General features: G+C 38.3%; 1 protein-coding gene across 3 annotated transcripts in view; it reads right to left on the bottom strand.

The window, feature by feature from the left end:
- kiaa0825 (KIAA0825 ortholog) overlaps positions 1–12667 on the bottom strand; it is a 131845-nt gene that overhangs the window by 68735 nt on the left and 50443 nt on the right. For 2 of the 3 annotated variants that reach the window (XM_058775049.1, XM_058775050.1), the window contains exons 14-19: positions 10512–10691; positions 9017–9241; positions 8468–8876; positions 5985–6141; positions 5109–5276; positions 3762–3856 (exon numbers count right to left, since the gene is read on the bottom strand). In XM_058775049.1, the coding sequence (XP_058631032.1) occupies positions 3762–3856; positions 5109–5276; positions 5985–6141; positions 8468–8876; positions 9017–9241; positions 10512–10691 (1234 nt within the window). Of the gene's footprint in view, positions 1–3761; positions 3857–5108; positions 5277–5984; positions 6142–7185; positions 7541–8467; positions 8877–9016; positions 9242–10511; positions 10692–12667 lie in introns of those variants that run through there. The other variant, XM_058775051.1, reaches the window with a different exon arrangement.

Raw genomic sequence — 12667 nt, 5'->3', positions numbered from 1 at the left:
ACAGTAATGTAAGGTTTATTCAACAAAGAAGGCAAATCTAAAGGTGAATGGTAACACAGATTGTTGAAACTCTGTTATTTTAAAGCCTTTCTGTCACCAAGCACCATAACTCTGGCAAAAAAGTTTGTGTGGGTCATGTCTAGAAGTTTGCTGTCTCTCTGGGTGTCAGGTGCTAGTCTGAGGAAGAACAGGGACATTAATCAGTCACTTTCTGCTGAAAAGCTCCATTTGAGAATGATTTATGACACTGCTGGCACAGACAGCCAAATGACAGGTGACAATAAAGGACACCCACACCTGTGTAAATCTCCCTCTCTCTCACACACTTTAGAGGGAGAATCGGGGGGAAGGAGTTGAGACCACATTATGGCGCATGTCTCATTCATAACCAGATGAATGTACTCCTCACAGAGCCACAGAGATATGTTTAAATAATGTTTAACTTGAATGTTCAAATAATGTTTAAATGGATATTCACTCAAAAATGAAAATTCTGCTATTATGCATGTCAGTCAAAATTATTTATTTATTGTTTATTTTAGTTCAAGCTCTAAATACATAGAGAAAGAGAGAGAGAGAGAGAGAGAGAGAACTAAAAAAAAATAAACAATTTTAAATAAAAATAAATAAATAATAAAAAATACTCCATATGCACTATATGATTTATTTGAGGAAAATGTAAGTCATTAATCACTGATGTTGAATTCAAAAGCCACAGTCAGGGGATAAAGTTTCTTAGTAAGTAATGACATGAATTCCTGTTTGTTCATCAAAGTCATATGATTTCAAAAGTTTCACAGACAGAACACAAGACATATTTGCAACTTGTATGATTCATTTATAGCATTTAGATCTGTAAATATAAACACTACTATTTTTTAAAATAAGCATCTTATGCTTACCCAGTCTGAATAGCTTAGTAATATTGGGAAATATTATTACAATTTAGCTGAATTTTCAGCGGCCATTATTCCAGTCTTCAGTGTCACATGATCCTTCAGAAATCATTCAAATATGCTGATTTGGTGCTTAAGAAATATTTCATTATCAATGTTGAAAACAGTCGTGCTGCTTAATATTTTTATGGAAACCATGAAACTTTTTTTTCAGGATTATTTGATGAAAGTTCAAAAGAACAGCATTTGGGTTTATAATTATACGATCAGGAGTTTTTGGACAAACTATTCCTTTCGTAACCTATAACCTCACCATTCAAACAACGACTGAAAAAAGAGAAGTTGGAGAGATTAATATGTTAAGACCTCAGAGCCCTCACCCTATTGAATAGATCACATAGTTTCTGCATATAGAAGACCTACATCCTCAGTCTCCAGAGAGTATCTCTAGTGTCTAACATTCAGTACATGACCTATTACTGATTCTTTCCCCATACATTAGACCTTGCGTTACAACTATTTTTTCTCTCCCTTGTTCTCGTTTTTAACTTTTTTTTTTCTTTTTTTTAATTCACCTCTGTCTGAACAGGTTTTCCATTAAATTGACTCATTCATGGTCATTCGTAGATAATCCACATGTTATCGCATTTAGCTGTTTACACAAACAAACAGCTATCTGAATAAGGACATGAAAGACTTCTCTTGTTTTTATATGAAGCAAATTCTAATTAGAGACCAACCCTTACCTATGTCAACTGGACCTAAAAATAGATTAAGTGACGTAGCTTAATGACTCATAAAGGTGAATGGACCCCATTTGCACAAACAAAGTCTACTGTACGACTCTCTAAGTTTCCAAAGCACCTTCTAGCTTCACCTTCTGTCCTTCACCCCTCTTCTGAACCTCTGCTCAGCCACGGGGGCAGGTGCTCCATCATTGAGATACTGAACATAGAAAGAGGCTCTCAAAGGTTGCACCCCACTGTGAAGGAAACACTAACATCTGGATGCTCTCCAAGTCGGACTGGGCAGGTGATTTGCCAGGTACGCAGAAATAGGTCCATGTTCTACTGACCTGCTGCACTTCCATGTAGAAACTACACAATCTGGACCATGGGTAGGCACTGATTCCCAGAAGAAACAAATCCCTATCAAAAGTTCTCCAATTCAATCCAATTACCTTTTTTATTCATACAAAAATATTTTGAAACAGTCCTGCATTATGCATGCTATAATTTACTTAAAATTAAACTAAACTTAAAAATGCCTATTTGCAGTAATTATGCTTAATATATCATTTTTATGACTTACATGAAATAATTGTTATTTTAAAAATAAACTTTTCATATCACAGAACCATTCACTGAAAAAAAAAAAAATGATACCGTTTACTTTATTTAAACAATTCATTTTGATTTAACACCATTGTATCAGGTTTCTCATTCAAAAATGACTGCATCATGTTAAACTGACTTGAAATGGTTACTTTTTGGTTTAACTCAGTGTTTTCATTTTGAAAGAACATGTTTCAATCGAGCAGCTCAAAATAAGTTTTACACTTCCCATCTTGCTTTGCACAGGGCTGGATATAGGGAGAGAAAATTTTGAAATAAAGTGAGAAAACAGAGACTTGTTAATGTCTAATGTTCTATTATGTTAGCATTTAAAAAGACTTTCTGTTATGTTGGTGTTTTTGGAGTGTGGAGCGTGTGTATGGGTTGAGAAAAGCAACTCTAATGGGAGTGCTAGGGATGTACATAGTACCATCCTTAAACTGCCAACATCATATGTGTAAAGAAAAGTTATATTTTACTTGCTAATATGTTATTATAACACACTGGCTGAATTTGCATGGGCAGTGGTTCCACACAAGGGAAACATGTTATCTCTACTCAAATGTTTCTTGCAGAATGAACTAAGGCAAACTGAGTAAACTCAACTAAAATTAGACACGGAACCACTGTCCATGATTGAATCATGTTCAGCCAAAGAGTTATTTTTAGTGTATTTATTTATTTATTTATAGCATACTGCAAAAAAGCTAAATGTCATTGAAACAGTGAAAATCTTAAAATAAATGTTGACCAGGGCATACAAATAGATACACTCTTCCACGCTTTCCTGAAAAAGAAACCAACTACAATTATTGTTTTAGAATTGATATTTCATCTGTTGACTAAAATCTTGTTTTACTCAACATTTCAGAAAGAATCAGTGATTGAAACTGATTTTCTTTTGTCAAGCTGTCAAACTAACACTGAACTCACGGATCATTTGGAGCAAATTGATCAAACTCTGGCTTTTGTTTGAGATATTATTTTAAACCGGCATACTTATATGGCACTTAAACTAAAGCTCAATCACACAAGATCCCTCAGTAACCTCAGCTTGACACATGTCAGGTTGTGATTTCCACTCAGTTCTAAAAACGCAGACACTTCATTTTCTCCGCACAGTGAGCTCAGATACGCTTTCCTTTTTTTTTCTCTCTCTCTCAACACTATGATGGAGCTGTGCTTCTTTAGCAAGCTCTCAGTGGAAAAGCACTTTCTTCACCAAACTTTGAGAAAGAAGGGATGCTGGGAATTAAAATCTTGAAGGAAACCATGAACTCACATAGAGACGGCAACATCTATACCTAAAAATTCACAAACACAGGTCAGATGAGGCATATGCAGCCAAACCATAATGCCTCTAGAAGCTGACACACACAGACAAGCGTGAACATTCAAACGGTCACAGGATCCTCTACACATATTCACATTCATTACAGAGGTACATGGTGGGACATGAGAGGCAGCACTTCAACAGTGTGTAAGCGAAAGGAGGGGGCGACTGTGTGCGAACGAGAGCAGCAGCCATTACCTGTTAGCGAGCAGCGTCGTGAAGGTCACCTGACTCATGCTCTGATAGGCTGGCAGCAGTTGGGCCCAATCCCACTCCCTCTCACCCATAGCAGCCTGTTGATAAATGAGCAGCGAGTATTGTTCGTTATTAATCAGAGTTAATATGATCAGTAAATTACTGCTCCAGCTGGGCTGGACTAACCAAGGAGGAGGGGGTCCCGAACAAGGCCACCCCAATGCGATCTATCTATCATGTCTGCACAAGAAGGTTTTTATTCCAATAAGACAGGAATTAATTTATAAATCCATTTGGGGAGGGATGTACCATCATTTATAAAAAGATAAATCAATTTTGCAAGAGGAGTCGTTATTCTTCTCGCCGTTGTTCGTGGCGAGCCGCCCAAGGTTTCCCTCACCCACGAGTGGACCATCCCTTTGTTAGGGAGCCAAATGAAATCCGATTGTTTTGATAGCCAGAATGTCACTCTTAACTTGAAGCTGAGTTTTGTTTTTTTTTTATTGACAAAAGGACAGAAGCGTGCCAGCCCCTCCTATTCTCCGACCGGCTGATTGATGGATCAGCATTCGTTTTTTCTGCCTCCATTTGATTTGACAAACAGCGCAGCCACCTGAAGGCGAGGAGGCTTTTTAATCATCCCCTTAATAAGGTGTTTTATGCAAAGCAATGCGAGCGTGAGCGATAAGGAGAAAACAAAAGGGATTAAGAACACGGCAGCTAGTGCCTAACGACGGGAAAAGAACTTGCATTTTAACCGACGCAAAACTCTGAGCCAAATAAGATAATGAAAGGAAAAGTTCCCCTTAAAAAAAGAAGGTTGCAGACTTTCTGGCTTCAAAGGCGTAGCAAAAAGTCTCATGACATGAGCAGAGAAAACTTTATCCTACCTTTAAGAGAAAGCCAAAAGAGGACCATGGCTCTTGTAATTAAACCTTCAACCTACACCGTCTTCAACACGCAAGGGATGCTTTTTTTTCCCACCCTTTGTTCAAAGCCACATCACACTTGAAGAGTTCACCTTTCAAGTGTTTTCAAATTCTCTGCTCTTTTGGTTAACCTTTTTTAATGTTTTGCTTTGTGTCTTCCCTTCACACTAAAATATTGCTTAGGGACAGAACGACCTATGGAGAATTGTCGAGTTCATCCTAGAGAAGCAGTTTAAAGTCTCTCAGCCTCTCTCTTATATTCACCTTGCCTGGTGGCCTTGACGGAAAGTTACACTCGCTCGAGCGTGAAAGAGTAGAGAAGTAGTTCACGGCATTAACAAACTGCTTTAAATAAAAGTTACATGAACGACAAGTATTTGGGAGCACTCGTGGCACTTCAAGAAAATAACAAAGGACTAACCTGATCGAACTTGTTACGGCCAATAGAATTGCACTCTGTGAGGGGGTTGAACTGGGTTTTACACTGGTTTTGGCTGCTCGCTTCAGAGGAGAATACGACAGGTCCCAAAGGGGAGTCCAGAAGTGGATGCGTCTCTGGAAGCGGCGTTAAGACGGACCTCAGTAAACCCTACACACAAAAAACACAAGACACAAGGCTCATAAACATCCATTCCAGTGTAGAAAAATGAACAGGAACCTGGACACGTCTTATTATTAGACTGCATTAAGCAAAACTAAAACACTATTAAAGTGGTCAAATTAATAGTGAGTCTCTACAGACTTCTTAAACACACCATTGGACAAATTAGTACATTTCAACAATTATTACATACCCAATTTTGGACATAATGGCCATTTCTTTCCTCTCTATTCCCCAAGTAATTGGCCGACAATGGTAGAAATTAATCAGTCTATCTAGGAATAGGATTTGAAAACAGGACATTGGAAGAGGACAAAGTTATGTATAGATATGACACAAAGAATTGTCCTCAAGATTAGACTTAAGTGAGAGTTGCACTAATTTCCCAAGATGTGTTCTTATTGTTAAGTAGAGCAAGGGGCAAAAAAGTGTAGTGTAAGTGTGGAGAAAGACTTTGACTAATTTGTGAACCCTTCCCTTGAATTTTTATTATCTCTGTTGTTTAAGATGCTGTTATTTCCCAGTCGCTTTTTCAATCAGGTCAAGGCTGTTACGAGAAGCCTCGCAGCAGCGTCTGGATGCAGTTGTGTCTCCATGCAGCAGCTCTGCACAGGCGTTCCCCTCAGCTTCAGGTCACACTGTCTGCCTCAGGCTAACAGCCACCTAATTGCTTGGTGAAAAACAGCAATTCGCTACCTCATTGAGCTGGATGCTGTGATGGATTTGCCGGAGGTGCTGGCTGCCACCTGCTCTATGGCACAGCTCCAGCAGCAACTGCCTTATTTTATGCTCAGTCAGTTCCGCGGGCCCACCTCTATCCTGCGCCGGGCCGCTTTCCACACGCTCAAACACACTAATGGAGGAACACATAAAAGAGAGAGGGGGGTTAACATGAAATAAATGCAAAATAGTTATTATATTACTCAATTTAAATACTTCTAAAGGCAGTTCCCAGTTCATTTTATTGGGCGATTTTAATTAATATATATAGTAAATCGTTTTTAAATTGGTAAAAATACTACTACTACTACTACTATGAATGATAATAATAAAAATTCATTTAAAAATACTCTTAAAATGTATACATTTGGAGAGATATTAAGCACAATTGTTTGAGTCTACAGAAAGGCATCATTTTTGTTTATCTTAAGGTGTATACATCTAATAGTACTCTGGTGGTGGGTAGAATAAAGATGTCTTCCAAATAATATTTCACAAAATATATAGCTACCTTAATATTTTATGCTGACTGCTAGCAACAAAAAGCATGCAAGATTAAGAATGAATGAATGAATATTCATGAGTCTTTAGCAAATCAAAGGTGCTTTTATTCACAACCCATCAATTGACATTTACTGTAGCTTTTGTGACCTTTGGGGATGTGATCAAATATCAAAATAACAGTACAAAAATGCCTGCATTTTGCCAGTTGTGGCAAAACAGTTTAGTCACATGATTTGCTACATGGAGTTCCTTTGGGCAAAAATGAAGGAAGAAAAAAAAAAAAACGTAGTAAAGAGAGTGAGACGAAGGACAGATCAACAGTTAGAGACACAGTGCCGCTCGCCATAACCTCAAGGTCCCCTCAACGCACTCATTCCCGTGCCCTTCCTCTCTATCCAGCATGCCTCATCACCCTCACCACACTTCCCATCTGATACACCCCCCCCCACACACACACACACACACCGTCATTGTTTCCCCCATTCCTTCTTCCTTCCTTTTTTTATTTTTCAATCACAAAGTGACAAGGAAAGTGTCGCCTGTCAGGCAAGCCTTTAGCTTCAATGACACCGAGAAAAGCGGCGAGGCCCTGGCCAGCCCAGCCGGTGAGCGGGGTGTCAGCACCTGTGCCTGTATCCTTCCCTGTCCATCAGTGTGCAGGTGAAGCAAATGATTGGATCCAGTCAGCGGCTTGATTAATGAGAGGCCCGTCGGATCCGGGACAAGCTATCAATCACGTCATTAGGACCAATGTGCCCCGAAAGAAGCAGAACACCCCCTCCGCCCACGGAATCCACTGCATTCATCTTCATCTGTGCATGCATGCCGTCAAAGCCTGCCAGGGTCACCGTGATGGAGAACAATCATCTTCTCCTCTACAAATTACTTTGCAAAGACAAGAGATGAGGGAGGTGTGTGTGTGTATGCATTTGTGTGTGTGTTGACAAGCCGGGGTGGGGGGGTGTTTTTCAGAGAACCCGCTTTCCGCCGACACACTGTACGTTGATTGTTTACACCGGAGGCAGTGCCTGAAAGTGAAGGTTATTTTAATGAATAGTAATGGTTCCACTGACTGTCTAAGACAGGCAATACATAATCACTCTTCCTTTTTGCTATCTCCTTTTTTTTGCCCTCACTCTTTTTTTTGTCTTTCCTGTCACTAGGAGCAGCGTTTCTCGGAACACTAAAAGTTTTATTTATTTTTTTCCCAGCTCTGTTATGATGCTAAATCATTTTCAATAAGGGTAATTAACTCTGAGCTTTTGTTCTGGACATGACTTAGACTATACGGTAAAAGTTTTTTGTTTTTTTTTGGCAACAATGAAAAATAACATTAAGTATAGGTCACTTTTCAAAAGTGCTCAAAAATCAATCGTTTGAAGAAATGATTAGTACAGGATCATTATTTAAGGCAGGGGTTTTCAAACTCGGATTTGGAGAAAAAATTCCGAGAAAAAGTAGTGTTAAAAAATAAATAAATACTGAATCACAGATTTATACATAAAAATATTAATATTGCTAAGATGATTTAAAGTACATGATTCAAGGATTGCAACACTTTCTTCAGTGGTTCAAGTCAGATTTCTGCACTCAAATCCTATGGGTGACATCAAACCCATTTTGATGTACACATATCAAAAGACTTGAAACAACTAGCTACAGACTAGGGGGAAAAAGAACACACACACACACACAGAAAACAACACAACTATTTTGCCAAAAGATGAAGAGTGAAGTTAATTTTAAAAAAATGAATGAATTGCGAGACTGAAATCTTTAAATGACATCAAAATATCAACTGGCAGACAATGAAGACATTAATAGAATAGTTAACTGGTTAAACGCTTCAAAATGTCTTTCATATAATGAATAAACTTAACGATGAATTTGCTATTATGGGTTTAAATTGGGATAACTTGGGAAAATATTCCATCAGGCTTCTTTCAAAATCTCACCTATCACAGCAAAGCTTTCGTGCCTTCTGCAGCTGCATGATGGTCCATTTGGGCCTCTTCTCTTCCAGGCCCTGGAGCACCTTATGGACCAGAGGCTTGGGAACGCCCTTCTGCTGGCCCAGACTGACCTGCAGACATTCCGATAACAGACTCAGCTTATCCTTGGCCCCTCTCTCCAGGGGCTGTCCAGACAAGAGCTCCAGGGTGTCCCCATTTTCTAGATCCTGACAGAGGCTGACCAATATGACCCAGAGGAGCAGGCCGGTAGACCTCAGCTGTCTGGCATGCTGGGAAAGCCTCTTCTCTGCCACAGTGAACAGGAAGCGTACAGGCAGTGGAAGGGAGGCTATGGTTGATGGAAGGTTGGTGAAGATGAAAGAGAGGGCTTGGATAGCTAGATTCATGTTGTCTGATAAGAAGAGAGAGAAACAATGAGCGTTGGATAGATTTTTTTTTTTTCTTAAACAAGACTGCACAGTTTCCAACAGATGTTTTATGCAGTTAAAAAAAAAATGGTACAAAGGTTACTGCTAATAAAACTTTGCTTACTCTTGCTGGTTTCATTAAACTTGGGATCTTGGAAACTTGCAATGTAGTTCCACTCTTTTGGAATTTTACTTAGGACATTTTCTGGTAGGTGTTGTCCAACCATGGGTTCAGACTGGTCTTTATATGCCTGCATCATGCTGACCAGGTGGATCAAAAGTTTGCTAGTGGATTCACAAACAATGGACCTGATGTATTTAAACAAGGCCGGCTCCTCTTTACTGGAGTCTGGAAGAAAGAGAATAGTCTAAATGACAGGAATTTAATAAGTATATCAAACTTATTTTGTAAATTCATTAGATACTGTGTAAAAATCTTTATGATTATGTCATATTTGGTCACAGGACATTACCTCAAAGAAGAAGCGAGACAGAACTCATCATTTCTTCATCTATCTGCAATTTTCCTTTGCCAATAATAGTGTTTTATTTATTTATTTATTTAAGCTAATAGATTTCAGTTCAACTTTTTTGTTATATGACTGTTACATTAAAACTTATTAAATCTACATTAGTTTTGCAACAATTTAAATTACTTTAATGTATTGATTGTATCATGTTACTTTTGTCCCACAGATATGATGAGATCAAAGAGTCATATAAACATAAATCAATCTGCGTAAAAATGATTTATATACATTTTTCATCAATATTATATCTCATTGCGTTATCATTATGTCATGGACATGACATAAGTACCAGGGAAACAAGGGAAAGCAAAATGGCTGAACATTTCTGTGATGCAAACAATGAAATAAAATAATGCATTTTAAACGTGTGTTTTAAGGGACTTAAATTCCTAAACATCCACAGTGCCAAAAAGTACCAGTAGAACAAACAAATAAATAATTCTAATACTGATCCTTTTCCTGACCAGCCCAATTAGCTCTGCTAAATGGCACAATCAAGGTGCAAAGCAAACTTTATAAGATTATCTTTAGGGAAGAAAGGACATGGTCAATTAGGCCGAAAACACAACACCTTACATCAGAATAACAGCATACAATACACAGTCTCCTGCTCCCTCCTCTGTCATTTGTCTAATTTGTGCAACTATAATTACCTCTCACATGTAATAAAACACAAAAACATGAGAGCTTCAGCTTGGATTAAACCCCCTGAATCAAAGCTGAATCAAAAGGTGTCAGGTCATAATTGCAGTTTCTATGTCAGCATGCAAAATCAATACGGTAACCATTAACACAATGAAAAATGTTCATGCTGTGGCTTTTACAGAGAGGAAAAAGGAGAAGGCAGAAATGTAAATAAATAAGCAATCAAAGAGACAGCTGAAGGTTTAATTATGGCTTTGATTTGATGATGGGCTTCCAGCTGGTCAGATTTGATATTGAGGCAATTAGGGGAGACAGTAGGGGCACATGGTGATAGCGGTTTCCAACTGGACTGTAACTGAATGGCCACATCTGACTAAAATTTTGTCCTTTTGAAGTCTAAACAAATGTAGGACAGAGCATGGAAAAATTCTTGCATGGCTGCACCTGCTAAGTTGTAAAAGTGCTCCCAAAGGTGTCTCTGGTCCAGGTAGCCCTCTAGCGCTCGAGTTAAAGCCCTGGGGAGGGAGTTGAGGGAGGACAGGATGGAAAAAACAGCTTCCAAAAACTCCGCAGCTGCTGTGTGAGCATCAGGGGACACCTCTGTTCCTCTGTCTACACAGAGACCTGAAAGTACATTATCATAGTTATTTTAAGTGACATCAAAAATAAAAATAACCACAATCCTAATGACTTAACAATATGATTGGTATATGAAGTACATATCTAAACAAAACAAAAGTTTGAGCTTATTACATATTGCACGACATCTGAGCCTAGCACAGGAAATGTATGAACCAAAAAGCCAATTGACTGTCTGGACAAACACATGAAAGATGAGACCACAGCAACAAGATGTGACTGAATGCCCTTGTCCAAATGTTGTCAGGCCTGTGGGGTTGTAGAGAATGCAGGATGGTTGTGCCTTTGGTTCAGCCCCTGTCAGTCTCGCTTCCTAGAGATGACAGGCGTTTGAATAGGCGATTGAATGCAACGCAGCATTCAATGAGCATCTTTGATAGAAAGCGGCCTGCTGTTTGCACTTTTTTGACAAATGTTGGACTGTTTTGAAATGACAGGCCTAAATTACCTGTCGTAGTAGAGTGTGCGGTTAGCTAACACTGCTTTGCTTAACAGGGATCCTGAATTCTGCTGCTGCTGCTGCTGAAGGACTGATAGGAATCTACTCTGCTTTCTTTTGGTACATGTGTGAGGACACTGGTATAGATGCCATTTCACTTACTTTGTGAGATTGTTTGGTGTCTTGTTCTGTATTTCACTGTAATTATCAAATCGCTAAAGACAGGTTTACATCAGAGCTTGGTTGGAGGACAGGAGTAAGAGGAAAAGGAAAGTTTTGAAGACTTTTTTTGTTTTGAATTAATGTGCATTTTTAATTGTTCAAAGAACAAAAACATTTATTTTTAGCAATAGTGTAATAATCTTTTCCATTCTCCACCATTTCCATAGGGGTCGTGTAAAACCATACATTTTCAATGTAACAGTTTACTTTTTCTTTTTTTTTTTTTGGTCAGCTTACAACAAAAAAAATCTAACTTTTTTGGTTTCAAACACTTTTACGAGATTCAAATTAAATATTGTTTTAAGGAACAGTACCAACAATACCAAAACCTTTCGTCCTTCTTCTAATTCAAAAAGTATTATCTGTTATTTACACATACGTTATGAAATTGATCATGCCATGAGATGCAGTGTAATTATTCAAAATATATATATTAACATACAAAAATTCCTTCTCTAGATCCAGAAAAACTCCTTACATTACTTATGGCTTTAATAAATATTAATTATAATTTATATTAATGTATAAGGGACAGTTAATTTTTTTAACAAGTACAAATTAATTAAATTTGTAGTAAGAATATTTAAAAAAAGAACAAAATATTCCATTAATTCTCATTAATATGAACATAATTAGGTCACAAAAGCTTTGTGTACCTAATAATTAGCAAAATTCTATTTAAAATAATTACATCATAACAAATGTCATAATATTAACTTTTTTAAATAGCCTTGACAATACTTAAATGCTATTTAAAAAAGTTTATCATAGGAATGCAGGTTCCAGTACGGTTTATCATGTCACAAATTCATAATTTGATTCCCTGTTTCCCTTTTGCAACAAAATGGTGGACTTACATAAATAGCCACAAGGGGCAGTAAAGGGCCAGACAGGTTAATGACCTGCCTCTTCGCAATCATCCATTTACGAGCCACTGGATGAACCGTGATAAATGAACTGCTGGTGTTCCTCAAGGGAAGGGATTCCACAAACCAATTCTATCCTCCGCTAACAAACCTTTGCAACCTTGACGTGTTGCCAACAAACACACCTGTTGATTTTCTACCAGGCCTCACAGATGAGTTTCCACTGGAGGCCCTTAATTGGAACAAGACATCGCTATCAGTTCCTCAAAGAATCGCACGAACAAGCTCCTATTTAGAGCACAGCTTAGCGCTAAACGCTCCCAAACTGTGCTGAGAGACAGCGCTCGAGCGAGGAACTTTAAAAGAGCTTTCTCTAAACGGTAGACAACCAAGCCACCGCGTTTCTTCTTAATTAGCCAGGCTGCGGCCAGGCA

The sequence above is a fragment of the Onychostoma macrolepis genome, chromosome 05, assembly GCF_012432095.1.
Source record: "Onychostoma macrolepis isolate SWU-2019 chromosome 05, ASM1243209v1, whole genome shotgun sequence".
Taxonomy (NCBI): domain Eukaryota; kingdom Metazoa; phylum Chordata; class Actinopteri; order Cypriniformes; family Cyprinidae; genus Onychostoma; species Onychostoma macrolepis.
The sequence above is the reverse complement of the archived record's forward strand: the minus strand, read 5'-3'. Positions and strand labels throughout refer to the sequence as shown.